The 25,412-nt window shown below is 38.8% G+C and overlaps 1 protein-coding gene across 1 annotated transcript; it reads left to right on the forward strand.

Moving 5' to 3' along the window:
• The first annotated feature begins 2,628 nt into the window (after positions 1 to 2,628).
• Positions 2,629 to 24,346, forward strand: LOC131321830 (nuclear cap-binding protein subunit 1). The gene is made up of 19 exons (XM_058352783.1): positions 2,629 to 2,890; positions 3,096 to 3,155; positions 4,567 to 4,623; positions 5,244 to 5,315; positions 6,244 to 6,306; positions 7,107 to 7,283; positions 9,933 to 10,064; positions 10,430 to 10,496; positions 11,021 to 11,220; positions 11,888 to 11,958; positions 16,801 to 16,885; positions 16,998 to 17,066; positions 17,268 to 17,386; positions 19,551 to 19,689; positions 20,451 to 20,948; positions 21,905 to 22,204; positions 22,806 to 22,978; positions 23,095 to 23,206; positions 23,900 to 24,346. The coding sequence occupies exons 1-19, from the start codon at positions 2,807 to 2,809 to the stop codon at positions 24,008 to 24,010; spliced, it is 2,589 nt and encodes an 862-aa protein (XP_058208766.1). The 5' UTR covers positions 2,629 to 2,806; the 3' UTR covers positions 24,011 to 24,346.
• Positions 24,347 to 25,412: the final 1,066 nt, after the last annotated feature.

The following is a 25,412-nucleotide window of genomic DNA, read 5'->3' on the forward strand; positions in this document are numbered from 1 at the left end:
CTATGTCTATCCTTACCCGTATAGTAAAGCTTATAACCTGTGTCCTCTATCTCCCTAACTTTCTCCCCTACCCACTTAGTCTCCTAAAGACAAGCTATACTAATCCTCCTCCTAAGCATGGTGTCAACTAGCCCCCTAGTCTTACCCATTATAGATTAAATGGAAGAGAGAATTAAACCATCATCCAAGTCTCACTTTCCAATGGCCAGCTAAACCCTCTTCTAGGGTGTAAATGAAGCTCGAACTCTAAGTAACAATTTATATGTTTTGATTTACTTCCTCTGTCCCATAATATTTGACCGGTCCGCGAAACGAGGACTATAAAATAATATATTTCTTTCAAGAAAAAATTCAAATTTTTTTCATAAGTTAAAAGAACTCGTCAAGATCTAGTAAATTGTTGAGTTTTTTTCTAACTTTTCTTACAAAAATTGTATTATTTTTACGTCTCCGTTTTGCAGACCAGACAAACATTATGTGACGGAGGGAGTAGGTTTTATTATTCGGATCATGGTTGTATGAACAATTATTTATTTATAAGATTAATTCTTTCCATCAAATCTCGTGTATAATTTCCTAAGTTTTATGCACGTTTGTACAACGGTTTTAATTATTTTGTAATAACTGGTTAGATGGATTATACTACGTAAGACGAGTCGTGCTGATAAGACGATTCGTGCTAGGCGGAGATAGTCCATGCCGATTGGTGATTCATAAATTATTTTTAGAAGATATCACTAAGGCTTACAATCCTACGGTATCCGGATTGATTCGAATAGTTGACCTGTAATCGAAACATATTTAGGTTACGAGGGGAAGAGTGGATTCGAAACCCTAGAACTTTTTCCCATCAATTCTTTTCCTGCTTTTCTATTGTCTTTAATTTCAGTTCAATAGTTTTAAGAAACCAACAATCAATCAATCTTTTTCTCGGATTAATAAAGAAATTAATTGAAATAACTGCAACTCAGCCCTATAATCCATGTGGAGCAATACTCGGAATACTTATCACTATTCATTTGAGTAGTAGTAATTGTTTCGTTTTATTAATTATTTTTGGTACGGAAACGACCCAATCAAATTTTGGCGCTGTTGCTGTCGTCCCAATTCTTCACGGCCGAGAACCCCAGAAGCTGACTACCGAAGGCAGTGAGTTTCAGTTGTTTAAATAGGGTTTTAATGAACTAATCGCATAAAGGCCCTTCAAACTTCGCGTATTAATTAGTTGACACTTCAGCTTTGAGTAATTCCGTATTTTGACTTCGCAATTCTCTTTCAAACCACGTTTTTATTCAAAATCTTAGGTAATGAGCTTCGAGCAACCTATAAACAAAATAAAAGCAAAATCAATATCAAAAAACAAATATAAATAACTAACAAGTGTAGTTTGAAGAGCCAAAATATCAATATTTCGGCACTTATCAATGTCCCTATATTTCAAGTTGCTAAACGAATCCTATAGTCCTGGGCTAGCTTCTTTACCCGCGCTCGTCCAGGTACGCGCGAGAACCCTTGCTCACTTATCACCACACCTGGGTGCCGGTGTGGCGCTCCTTACTCATTTTTCGAAGCACCCGAAGGCAGGCACAACGCGTCGCTTAAAGGGAACGCCCTAGCATTCAACGTGACAAGTTTTGATTATTCAATTTTGATTGTACCATTGTGGATCTCTACATTACTAATCTTAGCAACCCCTTAAATAGATAACCAAAAAATGATGTGACAACTTTTGATTATTGACTTTTGGTTATTACACTACGGATTCTCTTACAATTACAAAAAAAAATCTAGGAATAAAACTTTAAAAACACAACTCCAGACACAATTGTATTCAGAGTTTTTCGATGTATGTGGACCGATGTGCATTCAACTAATTTGGACATGACTGTATCCAGAGTTTTGTTTGGAAATTCTGTCCGTAACATTACTCTAAACAAGCAACAACATATGAAATTTGCTCCAAACATGGGTGAGTCCTTACTCGAAAGCAGATGCATGAGGTGAGTCGAAGTGACCCATGGCTAAAGCTAATATTAGGTCTTTGATTGAGAACATTGCTAAAAATGAAAGCGTATATATGGTAACTGACTACCTGTGATCCCGCGATCCCTCGAGACAGTATTATTCTATCACATTATATCATTATTTGTAGGAGATTCAACAATACCTGTGTTGGGACCGAAAATATGGTTCCGCCACATGTGAATGGTGTTAGAGTATGTTTAGCTCCTAAATAAGCGATTATGAGAACTCGATTTTTTTGAGTTTTTAACCATTGAACCAACCCCACATTTGTACTCAACTAATTTTCGGCTAACTTGAAGAGAGCCCTTATTTTACCACAAAAAGAAATCACTCGCTATATATATTTTTGTACTTAAAAATCACTCACTATTAATGTGTGAGGGGAAGATTTTAGAAACAATATATCATCATAACCTTGTTAACCCAAACACACAGCATTTATCTAGTTCATATGCCTCAGTTCGTTTTTTCTACACATGTTGCGATGGGAACAATACAAATACAAATACAAATGCAAATGCATATGAAAAAGAGGGCCGGGGCATTACTTGTCCTTTTCTAGAGCACTCAAAACTGAGCCAGGACCGAGCTGGGTTGGGCCGACACATAGCGGGTTTTGGTGTGGATCCATCAGTTTCCATATACGTGGAGAAACCCTTTGAAGAATCTATTCTCCGTTCCTTTCGACCCCGCCCGCCCTCTCTGTAGTTCTCCCTGGCTTTCTTTCTTTCTTTCTGACTCTCTTACCGTCGCAGCTGGCTAGTGGGCTTCTCCCCAAAAAATGAGCAGTTGGAAGAGTTTAGTTCTTCGAATCGGAGAGAAATGCCCTGAGTATGGCGGAATTACCGATTCCAAAGATCACATTGTCAGTTTTCTGTCACTATGCTCTTTCCACTCTTCCAAACCCTAGTTTTTTTTTTTTCCCGTTTGTATATCTCTACGTTGGCTCTAGTTAAAGATACTAGTAGAGCAGTTGTTTGGCCTGGCGTAATTTGTGGAATGCTTAACAACCTATACTGTGCAGACCACAAGCAGTTCATTGAAGCATCAATTTTATTTTGCATTTGCAGGAGACATGTTTCGGAGTGGTTCGGCGAGAGTTGGAGCACTCGGGAATGGATATTTTGACTGTAGGTTTTCCTTCCACAAGTTCATTTTTTTTTATGACGTGCTATATAGCACTTTGAGATAGACTTTGGAATTTATACTCGTATTATGGACAGAAGGTTTAGGAGTATATTTTTTCACAAAAGATTTGCCCTTAGACATCCGTTGTATGGTTAGCCAAGAAGCACTGAGGCAGTTAGTTTGCTTGCTGCTGGGGTTTTCCGGACACAATTGTTTGTGAATTTCTCACGGTGTTTTTGGTGAAGGAGCAATTACATTGATGTGTGTGCCCTAGTAAATGCAATCTTACCCAGAACCGTTTATGTTTGTTTCTTTACTTTGTTTTTGTACCATGAATGGTTACATAATTTGGATGGTTGATACCTGGATTTCCAATGATATTCCTGTAATTTGACTGGATGTGTACAAGTATCAGGCACCGTAAGTTTCGGTTCTGGGTTCATAGACGCCTTTCATCTTCTTGATATTTCAACATGTTTCTTTTTGCATGATGGCACATGAAAAAATGTTGCATGGACTGCACATTTGCCAAAAATGCGTAACTGCTCCTAAATTTCACCTGCACCTTGGCCTAAACCTTGCAATTTGCACAGGGCTCTCGTTGTTGCTTGCCTGTGTTCCCTTTGTAGTCTAACATAAGACAATTGCGCTGGTTTAGGGTTGAGGACCTGAATTGTCGGTAGTCCAAGTGGAACACTTTTTTTGTTTCTCCATAATGTAATTTTTTAGGCAATGCTTGCTCTTTGAAGAAAATAACAAATTTGTTTTTAAACATCACTTTCAACACATTCACTATCCATTGTTAAAACCCATCCGCCTCTTCTTCTATTAATTCCATACTTCTGTAGTTACCCCGTACCCGAACCCGACCATTGCAAATAACTCAAAAGTTGCATGTTGTGAATATTTTTACTTATGCTTACTCTATTGTTAATTTCGGATCAAAGGAGTCATAGATGGAAAAGAAAAAGTGGGGAGTTTCCCTTCCCCCTGTTTCCTTCATTTATTGTCTTCCTTCCACAAATCCTTGATCCAAACAAAGCCTATAGGTAAACTTTATTTTAAACCTTCACTTGTAATTGGCTACTTAGTAGATAAAAATCACGACAGGACTTCAAAACACGGGAACACCAAATGGCTTCTTAAGGTTTATATTTTAGGCAAATTTCCGGTTGTATTTGCTACTATTTTCAAATGGTGCAGAAACACAGGGATCCTAGGACCACACCACAGCACACACACAGCTATTGTTTCTCTTCATTAAAAAATTGCAATGTTGTAATGCCTAGGTTTATAAAACTGGTTGCTTTTCAAAATAATCCATGCTATTTGAAGGTCTTTTTTGTCTCTAATTTTTTTTGTTCCTTAGATTTGCATGCTGATGTATTTGCTTCATTCTATTTGTATTGGCAGTTCCTGCTTCAGTGTGCTGAACAACTGCCGCACAAGATTCCTTTGTATGCAACGCTGGTGGGTGAATCTGCTCTATGTTATTCCCCTTAATCGATGTTTTCCACATTTTATTGTTGCCGGTGATTTCTCTGTCTGCATCAATGTCTGCATATATCATAACTGTAGACAAGTGGAGAATTTAATGCACAGATGAATACAGGCACAGGAAGGATACATTGTAAAAGACTTGTGCATTTTTATGTTTCTTGAATTCAACATGCTTAAGCTTGAATTGTGGCTTCATTTATAGGCATTTCTGCATTTCAATTAATTACTTGGCTTCATACTACGATATACACACACAAACACACAGAGAGAAATGTTAGACATGTAAGATGTTAAATGTGGTAAGCGTAACTAGAATTACAATAGTGTTAGTCCACTATGCTTTTGAGTTGTATGCTCTTTCTTTTTCTCCTATTGGAAAGGTTTCCTCATCCTTTGTAGTATTTATTGTCCGTTATCACCTATCACCTGTGATGTTCTTTCTTATCTCATGCAAAAAAGTATTCCCAGTCCTATCTTCTTTATTATGCTATGGAGTTGCTTTCTTCTTTTGTATAATAATTTTTTGAACTAATTTTTTCTGCTCCTCTGAGAAACTTTATGGAATATAGCTAATTCGTCTGTCTCTGTAGGTTGGTTTGTTAAATTTAGAGAATGAGGACTTCGCCAGAAAAGTAGTGGAGAATACTTACACTAATTTGCAGGTGAGACAGCCATCAATATTGAAAGTGTACAAAGACATTCTTCTATTTCATGATTTGTGTTTGCAAGATTTTGCTGTTAAAGTTTATGGAGGCAAGTACATCTGAAATTGTTAGTAATGCTAATACTGATTCATTTTGCAGCAATGCTCGTCCAACAATTTTTATTACGAGTTAAAAGGCCCTTTTTTCTTTGTTATTCTCTTTTCTCTTGCCATAACTGCTCAGTCTGAATGTATCTCATGGTTAATTCATCTATTAATTTTGTAAGTGTCTTCCAAGTAGTGCATCAATGTTTAATGAATCAAGAGAGTTCTGTATTAAATCTGTTTTGGAGTTGTAATAGAAGGAATTGAATGATCCTTTGCTGCCATGGGGGTGAGGAAAATGTAACTAACAAGTAGTAACCATAGCTGAGATTTAATAAATCTTCATTTCACATTGTTTGTGAACTTGCGAAGAAAGGCTACATTTGAGCTGGGCTCAGCTGGGTTCGTGGCCATAGGGTATTCAAAATTTTAGTTTCTAGACTATCTTGCTGAATTATATGAAAGCTTTGGGCATGCATGTTTTGGAGCTTGTGGTGGTATGAATATATCTCATGCAATGAAGAATCATCCTGTTTTTCATGGATTTATTGTAAACAAGTTGTGCTGTCAGCCTGCCTTCTGTAAGACTAGGAAGAGAGATAAGTTGCCTCTTTTAGGCTATGCACCTTTGGCACTGATTGGTTTCTTTCCGTCAATGTGAGTTGAGTTTGTTCCTTTGATGGGGTTTGTATTGTCAGCTAATTTTATTTCTCTCTGGCTAAGGCTGTAATTAGAGCACTGTTATAAGAGGCTAAAGTAAACTGGTAATTGAACATGTATTACTGTTCAAACATTTGGTTATGTCGTTACTTGCTTCAGGGTCATTTCTTGTATCTTTTCAGGATGCTCTGGATTCTGGCAATTGCAACAGCATTCGTATATGGATGCGGTTTCTCACCGCTATGGTACGTTTACAGTACTTCCACTCTGGAAGTGCTTTGTCAATTGTCAACATGAATTAGCTACATTGGAGGCATATTTAGTTGTTTGTGAACAGTAATACTGGATTAGAATTGGAGAATAAAGGACTCTCCTGTAGTACTTTTTTTTTTAATCCCATGTTGAAAGGAAATGTAGAGATGCAAAATTGGAGGCAGTAAAGGATAAAATCTCCAAAAGTCTGATTTGATCAAGATGGTGGGATTTGGACGACTCAAATTATAGTATAATTTTTGTTACTTGTTCTTTTGTTTGTAATGGTTGGTCATACTTCCATTATGACCCATATGATCAAGATGGTTAATTCGGAAGAAAACGATTGTAGCTTTTCATATGGTTGCTTATACTACCATTTGGCCCACCTTTTTTGTTCTTTTCTTTTGTAATTAACTGGAAATTGGTCGTTCACTTATACCAGGATGTTTCACCTCCGTTCTCTGTATACATTGCACATATTTATTCTTCATTTTTTGCTCATCACCCTATAAGAATTTCGAGTAACCACCTACCCAGTTCTAGTTATTGACAATTAAAGGCCCTCTTGTGACTGCCATATGGTTTTGGCCTACTCATGCGCATTGAGGCCCTAATGGTTAATTTTAGGAGGCATTATTGCGATGGTTTGTTTGGAGTCATCTGTATGAAGGATATAAGTTATTATTTTTTTATTTTCTTACACCAAAGACGTAGTAACCCTCAGCAATCAGGTTGCAGCCTGTTGCTTTCCTGTTCTCAATTGTTAATGTTGTCCTTTTGTTTTCTACAGATGTGCAGCAAAGTCGTCCAACCAAATTCTCTAGTGTTTGCCTATGAGGCACTTTTATCATCTGCAGCAACAACAGTGGACGAGGAGAAAGGAAATCCTGCTTGGCAAGCATGCGCTGACTTCTACATAACTTGTGTTCTATCCTGTCTCCCTTGGGGAGGAGCTGAACTTGTTGAGGTTTCTATTTTTTATCGATTTGTTATTGTTGCTAAGTGGGTATCTATTGCTTTTTCTACATAATGAAAATTCATCATGGGCACTGGTGGACTACTAGTGTTCTAAGAAAGGAGCTGGGCAGAGGATGCTCATTGAGGTGGACATATTCATAGTTGCTTTTGATTACTTGTCAAAGAAAAGTATCTCTAAGTTTTGTCCACAATTATTTTTCTATTGAAGTTAGCGGGATTGTTATCTTTCCATTTTTCAATAGAGCTTCAATTGTGATAGAGTTTAGGATTTGTAAAATGATTAGTGTCATTCTCTCCTTTGTTTTAAGTGCTTGGTTTAATCTCATCTGGCAATTTATCTCTCTCTCATAAAAGTAGACCAAACAAGACGTTTACGTAGGGCTCTAATATACGAAGCGGCCATGGTATGGTTTTGGCAGCATACTGGATGGCAATCAGGCTACTTAGCGGATTGTCAGGCATATGAACCTTTGATATCATCTGGTGATCCCAGATCCTTTTGTAAGTTATCTGTAGATTCGGATGGAGTTATGGGAGCCCCTCAACCCTCAAACCACCATTGAAGCATCGGCCGCAACAGCGGTTGGTAGGTGACGCAGGTTGGAAGCGAGTTCTTTAATTACCGAGTCTACGGGACTGGAATCCACCAGAATGAGAAATGACTCTCAAGAGAAATATTATTGAAGATGGAAAATTAAGTCTTGGCCTTATGCCTTACAAGAATACTTAAACTACTACCAAAAAGGAAAACAATCAAAAGTCCAAATCTGTCTAAAATTATGCTAGAACATGCTACTAAAATAGAAAAGGAAAATTCTAAGACCCTTCCATCTATTACCACTCAATCATATAGATATCCAATCAATCACACATTTCTTGCGATTGTAATTGCAGCCTTATGTCCTGCATCAGTAGGACACACTTCCTCATCTTAAAGGGGACCTGGACCTTGCTTGTACCTACAATGTTTGTCTTAGGTGAGCATGTGACACCCCATAGCCAGGTTGGGGCCGGGCTCCAGAGGAGAGTCCTGGTAGACAATTGGATGGGTGGTCATAGGTGCCACATCGCTCAGTAGATGCAAAGTTCAGTGCTATATATAATAGATCATGCCCCTTTCTTGTACAAGGCCCTTTTAAAGCTGTGAGGGTGTCAAAGCTTATTGGAACTTCACATTTAAGCGTGCTCGCCCTGAAGCAATGTTGGGAGGGGTGACCTATTGGGAAGTCCATGGAGCTTGGCGGCCAAAGCGGACAATATTGTACAAGGCAGAAGCGGGTCGTTATAGAGTAGGTAGTGGAATTTTCTTGTGGATTATCCGTGACTTGATTAGGTTTCATAACCCACTTATCCTGCAATGGTGTTAAAACATGATGCTTACGGAGAGGTGAAGTATTGTCTACAAATTCCACAAATACATTGTCATCCTTGGATTAATGATATCAAGGAGGTTTTACCTTAATAAACTTAAGGTAGTTTTACACTGCCTTTTGGAGGGATGAAGATCCTATCTGTTACCCGAACAAATTTGCTACCTTGTGATGAAACAGTTGAAAGGTCAACATTGAGCCACATCTTTAGAAACAAGAAACATGCTTGAAACCATGTCGTTGCCATTCTACCATCTATGTTATTCACCCTCCCACCTTCTCCTAATCTCTCTCTCTCTCTCCCCGTTGATCTAAACGAGTGCTTTCATAATTGTTTTATAAAGGCTTAATAAGCATAACAGAAAGTAGTAGATAGATAAGTAAACTACCAGATCCTTATGGCAGAGTGATGCAGATCTGATTGCTTGCTGGTATTTGGACAGGTTTTGACCTTAAAGATCAAATGAGTAGTACAGGAACGACTCAACGTTTGTGGATCAACTTCTAAAGGCCCATGGTCGATTGAAACTGGCCAACATTTAAGACTCATTGCTTTGCGATTGCCAATGTCATTTTTTCGGGCCTTTGACGTCGCGTGGGCCGTAGAAACCTTGAATTTTCCATTCTAGGGAATTATTAAGTTGTTAATTACTTTGTCTAAACAATTCCAATTTGAGGTAGGTTTCAACTGGTCAACTGTTTTGATTCTAGTTTACGGATGAGCCTAACTCAAATCTTTTTGTTTTTGATAATGTTTCCAATTTCTTTGATTTAGAAATGATTAGCAAGTATTGCCTTTTGTTATTTGTTTCCTCGTAGAATTAGGTTTCTGTAGTTCCAGGTACTATGAACAATGGTGTAAGCGTGAGGACAAATCAGTTATTTACATACTGAAGTTTTCCTATAAATGGAGTATCTTTTCTGTGCTCCTACAATTCTAGTAGTCTGCGGATTCAGTATATCGTAGAAAAGTGTTTATTCTTTGTTATGGTGATTCTCCTGCTATTAACATCCTATACTACATCATGGTGGATATGCTTCAGTTGGTAGTTGGATGTACTCTGAGCTCAGTTGGTTCTACCTTGATCTGAACTTCGATATTGTATGCTTGTGAGCTCCTGTCCTTGTGATATGTTTGAGTGAATTTACCTTTTTGAACTAGCGTTTGAGTGCATGTTAAGTCACTGCCGCCTTGTTTGGATAAATAATTATAGTAATAGAAAATCTCTTGAAATCTCTGTGTTTGGTGACAGTGGTTTTCTTTGCAGCAAGTTCCTGATGACATTCAGAGTGTTATGTCTGGCGTACAAGGTTATTTCAGCCTTAGAAGACGTGTTTCTGATAGTGGTTTCTCTGTTTTCAAGGACGCTGATGACACTGAGAACGCGCTTGATGAAAAGGTTGAAGTCCTTGTAACTTTCCTTTAATTCTTGATGCTGTATGTTTGGTTATCCATGTTTTGGTAAGAAACCAGATATTATCAAGACCAAGAGGTAGAGGGTAAATCTAGGTATTTCTTTTGGATTGGTGGCTTGAAAACTCTCCTATTCTGCCTTATTCTTAGCCATTGTGTTTTGCATGAACTTTATTATCCTTCTTTTGGGAAGGCAGTGAAGAGTGTTGCCATTCTGAGTTTAAGTGGATCATACTTTTGATGGCTGGCAAGTTTATGCAAAAACAGTTAACGAATTACAGTTGTGTTGTTATAGTATATTATGTGCTGCAGATTCTCTGATTTTAATTTCTGTCCTTTTTTTTTTTGAAGGATTTCTTGGAAGATTTATGGGGTTGGATCCAGGATCTATCCAACAGAGGGTGGAAACTTGACAGTGGTATTTTTGTGCTTTCCCTTGATTCTGTCAGCTTTTATCTCTTCATTGGTCTTTCCGTCAATGTGATCGTGTTTTTTTTTACGTGGTTCTGCCAATCGTTTCTGAAGTTAACTCATCTAATAAAGCAGCCTATTAATTGCTGTGTGGAAATGACTCTTTGCTGTAACATACTACAAAGTACAGAGAGCTTTCAACCTCCTTTGCTCGCAAGCATCAAGCTTGTGGTTGATTTAGATAGACTAGTTTTCTTAAAAGAAAGCTTGCTGTTGTTCCGGAGTTTTATCTTGTTCTTTTGTGTGGTGCGATGGCACAGCAAATGTGTAAAAATTGTTAGCTTTCAGCTCATACTTGTAATTATGAGCTGTTTAATTTTATATCCTTGTATCTGTCTCCATTGCACCGTACTTTATGTGCAAGTACTATGAGTTTTGACCATTAAGTTCACCATTAAACCTAGATATTTAGCGATTGTTGCCTGTTTATTTTCTACCTTTTTTCAAGTTCATTTTTACCTTTTCTTCCAGTTCCCAGGCCTCACCTTTCATTTGAAGCTCAGCTGGTAGCCGGAAAGTCTCATGATTTGGCGCAGATCAGCTGTCCTAAGCCACCCGATCCACCTGCAGTACTCTCTGCTGTAGCTTGTGGCAAGCAGAAGCATGAGGCTGAATTGAAATATCCTCGAAGGATACGCAGGCTTGACATCTTTCCTACAAGTAAAATGGAGGTAGTTTACAAGTTTATGATATTAACTTGCCCAATGTTGTCGTGCTCTTTTTTTTGCATTTTGTTTTTACTTGTAAACTACCTCCATTTTACTTGCATGTTAAGATATTAACTTGCCCATCTTGGGAGATTCGCTCCTGGCTTTTCGAAATACTCCTTGCAAGACTAGCCTAATGAGTAAGGTAAATGAATGCAATCATGGTATTAACAAATGCAATCATGTACGCTAATTCTCTTAGTTATGGCAATAATGTTGATTAGTAAATTAATCTGTAGAAGGCGCCAAAGTGAGGCTCAACCCTTCTACACTTATCAGTTAAGGAAATCAGAAGCAATATGTTTGACGTGCTAAATTTGTTTATGCAGAATTGTATTGGTTAGTGCTGTTGAAAAAGAAATATTTTGGTTTGACGTCTTCAATATTCCTATTGGCAGTCAGTGCTGACTTGTTAACCATGATGCGATGCGAGGCTTCTATGTTCTCCCAAGTCTTTAGTATTTCTATGATGTTGTGGACCATTTTGCATGATTTTTGTTATTTTTATCAGTTATGTTGTCTTTCTTGCTCTTTAATTGTGACAAATATTCATCAACTAACTCTTTTCCTTCTGCCTCTTCTTCTACTACTACTACTACTACTACTTCTTCATCCCCGGTGCTTATGACAGGATATACAACCTATAGATCGCTTTGTTGTTGAAGAGTATTTACTGGATGTGCTTTTGTACCTGAATGGCTGGTTTGTACTCGTACCCTTAACTTTCATGGTTACTGTTAGTTTTTTTTTTTGAAATTATTGTTAGTGTTAGTGTTAAAGCATCCAACTCCAAACCAATTGGCAAAGAGTGGAGAGGCTGCCCAAGCTCATATACTAGTTTTGGAGGAAATATTTAACCGATGTGGAACAAATCCCAATACTCCCCCGCACGTGCGACCCCTGACTCGCACGTGGAGAGGTCAACAAAGGATTCGGAACACACGAATCACAATGAAATAAAGTGCAACTATGGCACAAACAAATGGGAAAAGCCTCCGAAACTCTAGCTTTGATACCATGTTAAAGCATCCAACTCCAAACCAATTGGCAAAGAGTGGAGAGGCTGCCCAAGCTCATATACTAGTTTTAGAGGAGATATTTAACCGATGTGGAACAAATCCCAATATGTTCAGTTTTAGGGTAATCATAATAGGGAGAAAACCCATTAGGGTTAATTTTATTCAACGTAAAATATATATATACAAGCTGTATAATAATTGCACTACGGTCCTAGATACTTAAACTAATTACATGATAAGACGCATAATTACACTAGATACAAATAGATCCATCATCTAACACTCCCCCTCAAGTTGGTGCGAAGATATCAATCAAGCTCAACTTGAACACAATAGGATGAAAACTCTTGCTACCCAGCCCTTTTGTGAATATATCAGCTAACTGATCTCCAGATCTCACAAACGGCATACATATCAAACCCTCGTTCAACTTTTCCTTGATGAAGTATCGATCAATCTCTATGTACTTCGTTCTGTCATGCTGAACGGGATTATGAGCAATGTTAATGGCAGCTTTATTGTCGAAGTAAAGTTTCATCGGAACACTATCAACAAACCCCAAATCAAGTAACAAAGTTTGGAGCCACAAGAGCTCACAAACACCATTAGCCATAGCTCTATATTCAGCTTCTGCGCTAGACCTGGCGACTACCGATTGCTTCTTACTTCGCCAGGTAATCAGATTACCCCCAAGGAAAGTGCAATAGCCAGAAGTAGAGCGCCTATCATCCACAGAACCAGCCCAGTCAGCATCAGTGAATGCCTCCAATCGCAAATGGCCATGATTAGAGAACAAAATTCCTTTTCCTGGAGCTGATTTTAGATACCTCAAAATACGATAAACTGCATCTAGATGTGAAGTACGAGAATCATGCATAAACTGACTAACAACACCTATTGCATAAGTAATATTTGGTCGAGTGTGGGCCAAGTATATTAGTCGACCCACAAGTCGCTGATACCTCTCTTTATCAGTACGCTCCCCCACATCTCCACTAAGATGATGATTCGCCTCAATAGGAGAATCTGCAGGTCTACAGCCCAACATGCCTGTTTCTTCCAAAAAATCAAGGATATACTTGCGTTGGGAAATAAAGATACCTCTATCAGACCTCGCTACTTCCATTCCAAGGAAGTATCTCAATGATCCCAAGTCCTTAATCTCAAACTCTTGAGCTAGACGAGACTTAAGGTTATGAATCTCACTCACATCATTGCCTGTCATTATTGTGTCATCAACATAAACAATAAGGACAGCAATCTTACCATTACTTCGCCGGATAAACATCGTATGATCTGCATGGCTCTGCTTGTAACCAAAACTCAGCATAGCCTTAGAAAACCTGCCAAACCAGGCTCTAGGTGACTGCTTCAGCCCCATAAAGTGCCTTCTTTAATCTACACACCTTTCCTTCACTGGCAGGAGAAGAGAAACCTGGTGGAATATCCATATAAACTTCCTCCTCTAAATCACCATGGAGAAATGCATTTTCACATCAAACTGTTGAAGAGGTCAATTCAAGTGGGCAGCACACGAGAGGAGAGCTCGCACAGAATTCATCTTCGCTACCGGAGCAAACGTCTCCTCATAGTCAATACCATAAGTTTGAGTAAAACCTCTGGCAACAAGCCTTGCCTTGTATCTCTCAACTGTACCATCAGCCTTTTGCTTAATAGTGAACACCCACTTGCAGCCCACTGGTTTCTTCCCTCCTGGAAGTGACACTAGATCCCAGGTGTCATTCTTTTTCAAAGCTGTCATCTCTTCTACCATAGCTCCTTTCCACTTAGGTATCTTGAATGCATCCTGCCAATTCTGTGGAATAGATATAGAGAAAAGAGAGAGACAAATGCATGGTACGAAGGAGACAAACGGTCATAAGAAACAAACTGTGAAATAGGAGGTTGCGTACAAGATCTAACACCTTTTCGAATAGCAATAGGAAGATTGTCAGGATCCATAGTACGAAGTCGCTTTCGCAACTCAAAACACTGAGCACCATTGCCCTGCTAAGAATAAGTCTGTTTGGCAATAGTCCAAATCTGATATGGAGTGTTAAGAAGCAAGAAAGGACTATGAATATCAGCCTTCATAGAATGAAACAACCAAGTCATGGCTAAAGATCGATGAGACTTAAACGTCTTGAGTTCAACATCAGTAGTAGGCTCAGTAACAGGGCCTTCAATGAACTCAGACATCCCTTTAGCTTCAATGGCTAATGTAAAAGTACGAGACCAAAGTAAATAATTTGTGCCATCCAGTTTGATGGGACAAATATCCAGTGGAGAGTTATCTAGAGTCCCTACACGACTCAACTCATCCTTGCCACTAGCGGAAGCCTGTTTTTTTCTCTTCTGACATCTTGAAAGCAGAACAATAATGCCAAATAAACAATAACAATGTTCCCAGCAACTTTAGAACTCCAAAAATAATAAATAAAGGTTTCAAAAACCCTAGAACCTCAAAAAAAATCAACTGAATACCTTCGGGTCTGACTGAAACAATGTTGAAAAAGGAAAAAAATAGATTTGATCGGCGAGAACAGATCTGATCGACGGTGACGGCAAGCCCCGACTGATCGAAGTACTGTTCACAAAAGCACTGTTCACGCGAGTACTGTTCATGAAACACTGTTCCCCCGAAAGTACTGTTCACGCAGCGACGAGAAGAACGTCGTAGGTCGCCAGGTTCTATCGCTCTGATACCATGTTCAGTTTTAGGGTAATCATAATAGGAAGAAAACTCATTAGGGTTAATTTCATTCAACGTAAAATATATATATACAAGCTGTATAATAATTGCACTACGGTCCTAGATACTTAAACTAATTACATGATAATACACATAATTACACTAGATACAAATAGATCCATCATCTAACAGTTAGTTTAATGTGGATAGCTTGAGACCGTGTGTGGGCCACACTTCATAAAGCCAAGTTCTTTTCCTCCTAGGTACTGTTTGCAGAAAAAGACAAATGCATGTTGTCCGTCTAGTACATGTGATAGAAAAGAAGTGGACTTTGGAGAGTGAACAAAAGATTTTTCTTGTTTGGCTACAACTTTTCTTGTAAATATTCCCTTTGTGTTTAGGGAACAAGAGCTTAGCCAACTTGCAATTTCGATGCTCAAGCCTGGCCTCATTCGTTCTTGGGACAAGCTTGAGCCTAGTTTAAGCTTCCGCAGGCGACGCTTCAAATAAGCCAGGCATTGTCGTGGCTTGGGAGATTCAAATGGAAAATCTAGTTGGGAACCTTTTACACATTAATTCCTTTTGGTTTGAACACATTTCCCTAGAAAAGAGGTTGTAATTTTTGGAAAAGAATGATTAGCAAGGAAGTAAGTACTAAGGAACCTTAGTTCAAGAAAACACTGCTGGGCCTCATCCTAGTTTGGTAGATTTAAACTTGAGATTCGTTTTGGATATTGTTCCATTTCTTTTATTTTGGTTTGAACACAATATCCGTTCAATTGGAGGTCAAAGAGAAGCAGATATTGTAGAATGAAGGTTTAGTGAGAAACTTCTCTTTGTTTAGACAGAAAAACAAAAAAAGTTGGAACCACATCTCACGTATATAGAAACTAATATCACCCGATAGAAGAATGTTACTATTGAAATACTAGCTAATTACAACGGTCATGTGATACACATGGATGTGACTGCTCACCAATTTTCAAAACTCATAGGGCACGGCACACCATGGACACTTTCACACTAGTGAGATATACTTACTCGTTATGTTCAAGAGTAGTAAGAATTGAACCGTAGCAGCCATCAATATGTCATCACGCAACTATTGCATCCGATGAAGTGAGTGATTAAATACACTATATTTCATAAAATGGCAGGCATCATGTAACACAATTGTTAAACTTAAGTAGGAAGCTCAAGTATGTGTAATCTAAATTGCATATCTATTACTGGGTCGGAAGTTATTTTTCCCTACTTCTATTGTGTTTCACATATGTCTAAGCGATTGATGTGTGTGCCCCTCAAACCTGTCAAGTGCTAGATGAATAAAGCATAACAGGCCATGTTTGAAAGAGTGGCTAAAAAGTATGAGGCTTTATCTGATGCATTCATTCTGTGTCCTTAGAAGCGTACGTCCTTAGATTGGGAGCCTAGTGGGCGAAATGCCTGTTCTTTTAATTTTGGGAGCCTATTGGGCGAAATGCATGTTCTTTTAATTTCAACTTACGTGGCAAATGAGCTACAAATTACATCCACGCTCTGTTCATTTGGTACTGAATTATTCTGGATGATCTTGTGCGCAATTGGAGTGCAAGATGCTGACGTGCTGCACAGTTTATTTTACTGCTTTATCCTGCACGTCATTGACATCAATATACCATATTCTTATTTCTTTTCCTGATTGTTGGTTTTCCAAGGATTGATCTACTTGATTCCTATCTTTAGTAATTTACAGTTGAATGCATTTTGTTTTTTTAAACTATGTACCCTTAGCGCCTGACATTGTGAACTCATTTCTTTTTTTCTGTTAATGCTTGGTTCATGCAAAGCTAGTCGAAAGGAATGCGCTTCCTACATGGTTGGTCTACCTGTGACTTTTCGATATGAATATCTCATGGCAGAAACCATATTCTCTCAGGTAAAACAGTTGTTGGCATTCCTGTTTCTTAGATGAAGTTGATTGGCTAAGTTTTTATTAAATTAGGGTGCTAATTCTATTGACAAGAAATGCACCTTTTCTATCCCTGCAGCTTCTCTTTTTGCCCCATCCCCCATTCAAGCCTATGTACTACACTTTGGTTATTATTGACCTTTGTAAGGTATGGAACCTGTCCTGCTGACTAAAAATGTTACTTTCTTTCCTTTTTTCCAAAACTTTGATCTGGAAAAGTTTTTCTGTAAAATATGGACCTCAACAATTTAGTTTTGAACATTGTTCTTATGTTCGGTTGTGAAAAATTTAAAAAAACCAAGCCTCTTGCATTTGCAAAACTTCTGACTGCGTGAGGATTCTTTCGTAGTCTCTTCCAGGGGCCTTTCCGGCTGTTGTAGCTGGTGCCGTTCGTGCTCTGTTTGATAAAATAGATGATTTAGACATGGAATGCCGCACACGCCTTATCCTTTGGTTCTCTCACCATCTGTAAGTCTTGACTTCTGAAGTTTTGGTGCCATACTATGCATTTTTGTTCTGATAATCAGGTGAAGCTATATTTTCTTGTTTTTGGTTTAAATTCATGCTCGCTACTTGTAGATGTTGCCATGTTGAGTTTTTGCTCATTAAATAGAGGTAGTTAAACCTGTCTAGTTCATGATGTTTGATTTACTGTGGTACCTCAAAAGCTTCCTCACTTGCGAGATTCTTTCAGGCAACTTCAAAATTGTTTGAACATGCGTGCGAGAGAGATTTATCACTTATGGGATTGCGGTGGTGACTTGTTTTTACTCCTGCTTCCTTTTGATGTAGTATTATTGATTTTAAGACACGTGCTTGGCTAATTTATGATTTTGGATCCTCATTACTGAAACTTGTTGTCGGCTAACCATTAATCACATGTTTCCTTATTTGATCTGCAACCCTCATCAGTTGATTCCGTGTACCCCGATTCCTAGTCACGGACTCACGATCATCAAGAGAACTTACACTAGCTCCTCTTTCCCACAACTTCATCGTATGACTCATCAACTTAATACCTGTAGTTATTGCAGCTTTGAATATCCCCTTTATTCTTATAGATAGATACTAAGGTGCTCCTTCTCCATTCTTCGGACATCTTCCTTGTCATAATAATTTTGTTGAACAACTTTGTCAACCAAGTCACCCCCAAGACTAGGAGATACCGAAGAGTGACCATTTTAGGTATTTGAGCTCAATTATTAGTAAAGATGGAGAGATTGCCGATGATGTGACCCATAGGATCCAAGTGGGGTTGCTCAAGTGGAGGAACGCTACTGGTATACTATGTGACAAGAGGGTACCTACAAAATTGAAGGGAAAATTCTATAGAACTGCCATAAGACCAGCGATGCTCTACAGTACAGAATGTTGGCCTATTAAGAAACAACAGGTGAGCAAGATGAGTGAAGCAGAAATGAGAATGTTGAGGTGGATGTGTGGTAAGACTAGACGAGACAGGATTAGAAATGAAACGGTTCGTGAGATGGTACTTGTGTAGCACCTATAGAGGAGAAGTTAAGAGAAAATAGGCTAAGGTGGTTTGGGCATGCCTGCCATAGACCTGGAGATATGCAGTAATTAAGAGAACGGATAGGGTAGCTTTGGGTAGCAACGCTATGGGGAGGGGCGGATCTAAGTTGACATTAGATGCTGTTGTGCGCAAAGATATGAGTATAATGGGTTTGAGTGAACAAGTTGCCCTTGACAGAGCTCAATGAAGAAAGGATTCATGTAGCCGACCCCAATTGATTGGGACATAAGGCTCGGTTTGGTTAGTGGAGAGAGATAGAGAGAGAAATGAGAGTAATAATTGAGAGAAAATTTATTGGGGACCGTGCGCAGAGAGAGAGTCCAAAGTCCAAAATCCCAAAACAAACGTGGTCCTTACAAATCTGTGTATAAATCTGACTCCTTTTTTATTAGTGAAAGTTTGAAGCTACTTTCCACTAAGTATATTCAGAATTCAGTTATAAATCACGTTTATCTGTCTGTCATGCTTAATAGAGAATCGCCCAAAATATGTTGGTATAGTACTTCACGGCGTTGCCGGAAGGCACTTTGCATTGGAGAGGATTCGTGCAGATGCCATGGGTACTTGGGTTATTCCTCCTTTGGCTCTCTTTAATTGTTTTATTGCATCAAAATTGACGAATCTAAGGATGTGATAGATAGCCCATCTCAGGTGTAGAGATGATTCTACTCTTCCTAGGATGGGTTCTATTATTTCTGGACTGTTAGTGAATTTAGTTAGAGAATGTTGGGATGGTTTGGAGACATTTTTAGAGCTCCTTTAATACACCGTAAAATCGATATATGAAATATGCCTACTATTTCGGGATTGTCTAAAACTATGAGAACGTACTGGGTTTTGTACACATTGGATGTGGTATAGTTTGGAGGGAAAAGTGTTGGGATCTTTAGAGAATTTCAATGGGTGGCCAGGAGATTTTGTTTGTCATTTTGTGATCTCAATTGAGGAACTTGCCGTTCCATGCCTTCATCCTTGAGTAGGGTGCACCTAGGACACTTTGTTTGCTGAAGATGTTGGCCGTCAGTTTATGTTTTTGGATCATGTCTAGTGCCAAATTTCATGTTTAAAAACATTTGTGGCGCCTTGTTGATTTTGCAGATCTAACTTTCAATTTGTTTGGCCATGGGAGGAATGGGCTTTTGTCTTAGACCTTCCAAAATGGGCCCCGCAGCGTGTTTTTGTTCAAGAGGTTTTGGAGAGAGAAGTCCGTTTGTCATATTGGGACAAAGTTAAGCAGGTAGTATAACATCCTCTACCTTCTAATATTTGCACTAGATGGCTTATTAGTCTTGTCAATCGGATCAGAATATGACAGGTTTATGCTGTCAGATCTTTTAAAATTGTTGGCCACCCGCTCATTTAAGATCTTAAGCTGTTAGAGAGGATGGTAATTGTTTTATGGGTACTCTCTACGTGCTCTCTGACACATGGCTAAGCTATCTTCCATAACAGACCACACCTGTGAATGGAAGTTTCTGACACAACGTTATTCTTTTGGTGTTCATGGCACAACAGTGAGTGTTTTGTTCCTTTCGGATAATGGACGCTGGCAAGGGCCTTGTCTCCCTTCGGTTTTTAATTTTTCTGTCCTCAAAGAGAGAATTCTAACAATTCATCCATGTTTTCTCAGTTGATTTTTGATGCCCTTTTCTGAAGCACAGGTTATTCGATTCCTGTTGTATATGTTACATGCTATATGGTCCTTTCCCGTATGAAGCCATGATTTGTGCCTCAAGTGAGCTTGTGTTGTCATTAGATGCTTTCATGTTTGGTCGTGGAGATTGGGTAATTAGGTTTATATAACTTCCCCTACCTACCTTGGTGGACATACCAGCCTTGTTTGCTCTCATGTTAGAAATGAGAGAATGCATGGATTAATGGGGAAAATCAAGAAGCAGAATTTAGGTTTTCCTAATGCGAAAGTAGTATACTTATCCATTGTAGTTTGAACAAGTACTTACTCTGATTTTATGTTTCTATGGAATGTTGTCAATATAGAGCATTGAGAATGCCCCTGCTTTGGAGGAGTTGCTTCCTCCGAAGGGTGTACCAAACTTCAAATATGGCGGTGAAGGTGGTAGAGATGGAACTGAACATGCACTTTCTTCAGAACTCAGTGGCATGGTGAAAGGAAGGCAAACTGTCCGTGAAATTATTTCGTGGATGGAAGAAAGTGTAATTCCTGCTCATGGTTTTGAAATTACACTCAGTGTGATTGTTCAGACCCTTCTTGACATAGGTTCAAAAAGCTTTACTCATTTGATCACTGTCTTGGAGAGGTATGGTCAAGTGATTGCGAGGATATGCCCAGATCAAGATAAGCAAGTAATGCTGATAGATGAAGTAAGCTCTTACTGGAAGAACAGTGCTCAATTGACAGCTATAACCATTGATAGAATGATGGGTTATCGTCTTATATCTAATATGGCCATTGTGAGATGGGTCTTCTCTCCCGTGAACTTTGAGCTGTTTCATACCTCTGACCGTCTGTGGGAGGTAAAGAACTGCAACATTTTCCTCTATTAATTTATCTTTCCCACTATACTACTCTCTTTACATATATGGCGTGAGTTTGATATGATATTCTGGGATGAACTTTGGATATTTTTTGTGATAGCAAATTACTGTCTAAAATGAGGGAAAAAAGGTTATCCTGATCAAAGAATACCTGAAGCTGCAAAAGATGTATATGCTCCTGTTGAAGTTTGTAAAAAAATCTAGTCCCTGCAAAATTTAATATACAGAAGTTAACTGATTCTGATTCTCCTACAGCTACTACTTTTCCTGCCCTCTAGTGTGGAAAAGGGAGCATTTTTTTTTAATCAGAAGAAAAGAGAGCATTATCACTGACACTTTACAAGTTCGAACAACTAGCTTAAATCTCCAACGTTTTGACAACACTCCTATTGCTTACCATGTACATCAAACCAAACTAAACCTGACGTGCCTATCAATTTACTTACCATGTGAATAAATCAAACTAAACCTGATGTGCCAATCAGTTGGGTTTTGTGTCATACACCTCCTATTGTGCTGTTTTGATTATTTTCATCTGCTGCACAGCTCCTGTTTATGCGGAGGCCCGCTCCATTGAGAAACTTTCCATTGCATGCAGGTTCCTCGTTTTTGTAGTTTCGTCCCATAAGAGATCGATAATATAACTGTTAATTTTTTTCTATAGCTGATAAAAAGATTATCATAGTGCCTGGTACTTGCATGCAATCTCTAACACAACACCACATTTTGCTGTCTAATAATCATTCATCAAATGATTTGCTATGCCAATATGGTTTGGGTAATATTCCACTCGAACTGCACAATTATGCTTTCCTAAAACTTTTTGGGATAGATACATGGTGTTTCTGCCACGTTTCAAGCTTCCTAAGTAGTGTCTACATGTATTCCTTTTTGTCAAGTTGGAGACATTATTTGCCACCTTTTTCTTTTGACAGATTCTTAGGAATGCTGTTAATAAGACCTATAATCGTATTTGTGATCTAAGAAAAGAGATCTCTACCCTCAAGAAAGGTGTTGTGTCAGCTGAGGAAGCCGCAACTAAAGCTAAAGCAGAGTTGGAGGGCGCTGAGTCACAGCTGACTCTAATGGATGGTGAACCTGTTCTGGGGGAAAACCCTGTGAGATTGAAGCGCTTGAAAGCTAGAGCTGAAAAAACAAAAGAGGAGGAGGTATCGGCTCGTGAATCTTTAGAGGCGAAGGAGGCTCTCCTTGCTCGAGCCCTTGATGAAAATGAGGTACCCGCTACGAATTCACTCTTGCTATACATCTCTCCTGCGGAAAAAGCTATTCAACTGCTGTTTGTCGCAAGGTCATGCTGTTGATGAAAATTTCATGATGGTCGTAATATCTGAATCCATTATTTGTTGTTTGGGTACATTTTTCTGGAAGGTCTTCCCTATCATTTCGTATGCATGTGTTTATGTGGAGAGAATGAAATGAACTTTACCATCATGATGCCGTTGAGTTGCATGTTGTGAGTCCTGGGCCTCAAGGCTATTTATCGGGCAGCTTGGCCACTGGGTCTGATATTTGTCCCCTCCTTTACTGTTAGTTTTACCTTCTTTTTTTGAATCATCCATCCACCAGAGGTTTGATCTGTTGCTATTCGTGTTTCCGTTAACTGGAGGTTTAGTTAGTACCGACTTTTTCCTTGTTAATTGGGAAAAGGCAATAAAATGAAGGATTTTCTGCATGAAACTATACCTGATTGGTCCTGTTCTGACTCTTGCGGTGAGGTTGGTAATTCTGATTTGCAGGTTTTTGCAAACTACGAATTTGACTAGCATCATTCCATAAGTCTGTAGCTTTTATTGACTATATAGTTCACATGTGCAGGCACTGTTCCTTTCCTTGTTTAAGAACTTCTCAACTGTCATGACGGAACGTCTAGATGATGCCTTTAGAGATGGAGCATTGCAGCAGCCTAGTCAAGCAGATGAAATGGCGATTGACCTTGAAGACACATCTGCCATGGAGCTGGACAAAGAAAATGCAAAACCTGAGAAAAGGTCCTCTTCTCCCTCACTACCTTTCCTTTTGTAAATTCAAGTTCTGAGTAGTTACTTCCTTGCATGCAGTGTGCTGATTATTTTCTTTTACTTGTTGGTTATGGTTGAATTGGTAGCCATTCAAATGGGGGAAGTGCTGGCAATGGCTATAAGGTTGGTGAAAAAGAGCAATGGTGTTTATCAACTCTTGGTTGCGTGAAGGCCCTTACAAGGCAATATGCTTCCGAGGTAAGTTTGGTTTATAAAATTCAACATTTCTTTCCTTCGTACTTTTTCCATGTTTGTGGTTCTACTTCTAGCCAATGTAGCCATCGCATTTTTATTGAATTCCATCTTTGTCATTTTATTTCTTCGAAGTTGCAGATACGTCTTAAACTAGTACTTGAATGACGAATTTGGCTTTTTCAACGATTTACCCAAGTGGTTGTTCTACATTCTTTTTTTTTTTTTTTTTTGACGAGTGAGGCCTCTTGGTACTTGGTAGTATTGCAATGAGCTTACTCTCAAAAGGTAAATAAGAAGAGGAGAAAATCCACGTTCAGCTTGTTATTTGAGTTTAGTTGGTGGTCCTTACACTGGTTTAAGAAAGTAGTGGTGTTCATAATGTCCTGGAAGTTCATGAAATCTTGTTTTATGCTGAAGAAGTTGTGCAGTATTTTTATTTTGGCCCAAATGTAAATAGCTTAGGGGATTTTACTTTTCCGTCATGCTACTCTATCAAGGGCTCTTTTTATACTTCAAAACATTGACAAATACATATTCTTTTTAACCACAACATTCCATGTCAATTTAGTTCAACCCTCTTTTTAACATTTTCGTTATCTGTCTCAACAGTCAACTATTCACTAATTCCATTTATGGACTAATTTAGTCTTTCTTTCACTCGTTCTAATTGCTTTATGATGATTTTTTTTTGGACAGATATGGCTGTACATGGAGAAGTTAGATGCAGAGGCATTGTCAGGAGATGCACACCCTCTCTTTCGAAAGGCCGTATATTCTGGGTTGCGTCGACCTTTGAATGGGTCGTGATCTGGTCAACATTTTTGTTACAATTTTCCTCTTTAAACGTCACGTGTTTTAGTTGATCTGTTGATGTAAATTGTGCAGAAGGGTATGGAAAGAATGGACATTGGGGGATAGTTGTCCACTTTATAGCTAAGGTTACTTTCTGTTTTAAACTTATGTATTACAACTAGGGGTATTAGAAGCTCAGCAGGTGGTTGGTTGGAATTATGTATCTGAATTCTGAAGTTACCAAAAGGTTGGTAGCGTTAGGAAAGGAAAAGGTACCCACCAGGATGAACTTGTGCTACACATTGGTTTTCTCATTGAGATAGGAACTATGAGCGCTCATTGGTTTTCTCATTGGTTCTCTCTCTCACACACACACACACACATGGGATTAACTTGTGTACAGTTAAGATTTTACATTGAACTCAGAACTATGAGAACTTTGTTTTAGCTCCTTGATTGTTAAACTCACGCTGACAAGTGACTTGAGCATCTGTGTTGGATACTCAGACTTGGTTAGCATCTGTGTTGGATACTCGGACTTGGTTCTAGGACATCACCTCATCTCATGTGCATTCTGGTTTGTTTTGGTCTTGATTATAGGTTCCACTGATGGCGTTAATTTCGTTTTTTTTTATGAACGGCGAATTTTATTTTTTATTGACCTTTGAAATTGTTACGAAGATTAAGAGGACAAGGATAGTGATAACATAGTGTCCAATCCGAGACCCAATTCCTTGATTAGCAAGATGTCAATCAAGGACATCCCTGAAAGGCCTAAAGTCCAGATACATTGGACAAGCCCAACAATTAAGTTAAATCATGAGTGACACAGCCCAAAACACCTAAGGGGCCTAGAAGCCTAGATTACAAGGGACAAGCCCAAATAATTAAGCCTAGAAAACAAGAAAACACCAAAGGGAATTGAGAGCAGGGAGATGTTGCCGTTCAAAAAAATAGAGCTGGGAGATGTTAGCATGAAAATATGGTAGTGTTGATTTGATAACACAGTTCAACATTCAAAATTGGTTATGGTAATTGAGTAAATTAAGTTAGTTTGAAATCACTTACGTGTCCCTTTAAATGAAAGTGACTAATGTTACCCCCCGACCTCTCCACTGCCACACCACCACCATTATCTCTATCACCTCCAGCCCTTGGTAACACCACCACTTAAACTATTGTTGCTGCTGCAGCCGCCGCCTTACTCTTTCAGGAGGGACAGTTTGCTTACCAAGAACCGTTTGAATTATCAACTGCTAGATGTATATCCTGCTCCACTGCACAGATGCTAAAGCTCCTTTTGGTGTTCTTCCCTGCTAAAACTAAAGCTAAAGCTCACGATGGTTTAATTCGCACATCTGTTACCCTCGGCTATGCTAGAGTAGTTATCAATGATGGAAAAAGATCCAGACTGCTC

The sequence above is a fragment of the Rhododendron vialii genome, chromosome 4a (genome assembly GCF_030253575.1).
Source record: "Rhododendron vialii isolate Sample 1 chromosome 4a, ASM3025357v1".
Lineage (NCBI taxonomy): Eukaryota > Viridiplantae > Streptophyta > Magnoliopsida > Ericales > Ericaceae > Rhododendron > Rhododendron vialii.

Bases quoted from the DNA above. Each gene is read 5' to 3' on its own strand.
- LOC131321830 (XM_058352783.1), top strand. From the start codon at position 2,807: ATGAGCAGTTGGAAGAGTTTAGTTCTTCGAATCGGAGAGAAATGCCCT. The intron at 10,497-11,020 runs GTATTTTTGTGC...CTTTTCTTCCAG, and splicing joins AGGGTGGAAACTTGACAGTG to TTCCCAGGCCTCACCTTTCA. The intron at 22,979-23,094 runs GTCCTCTTCTCC...TTGAATTGGTAG, and splicing joins AATGCAAAACCTGAGAAAAG to CCATTCAAATGGGGGAAGTG.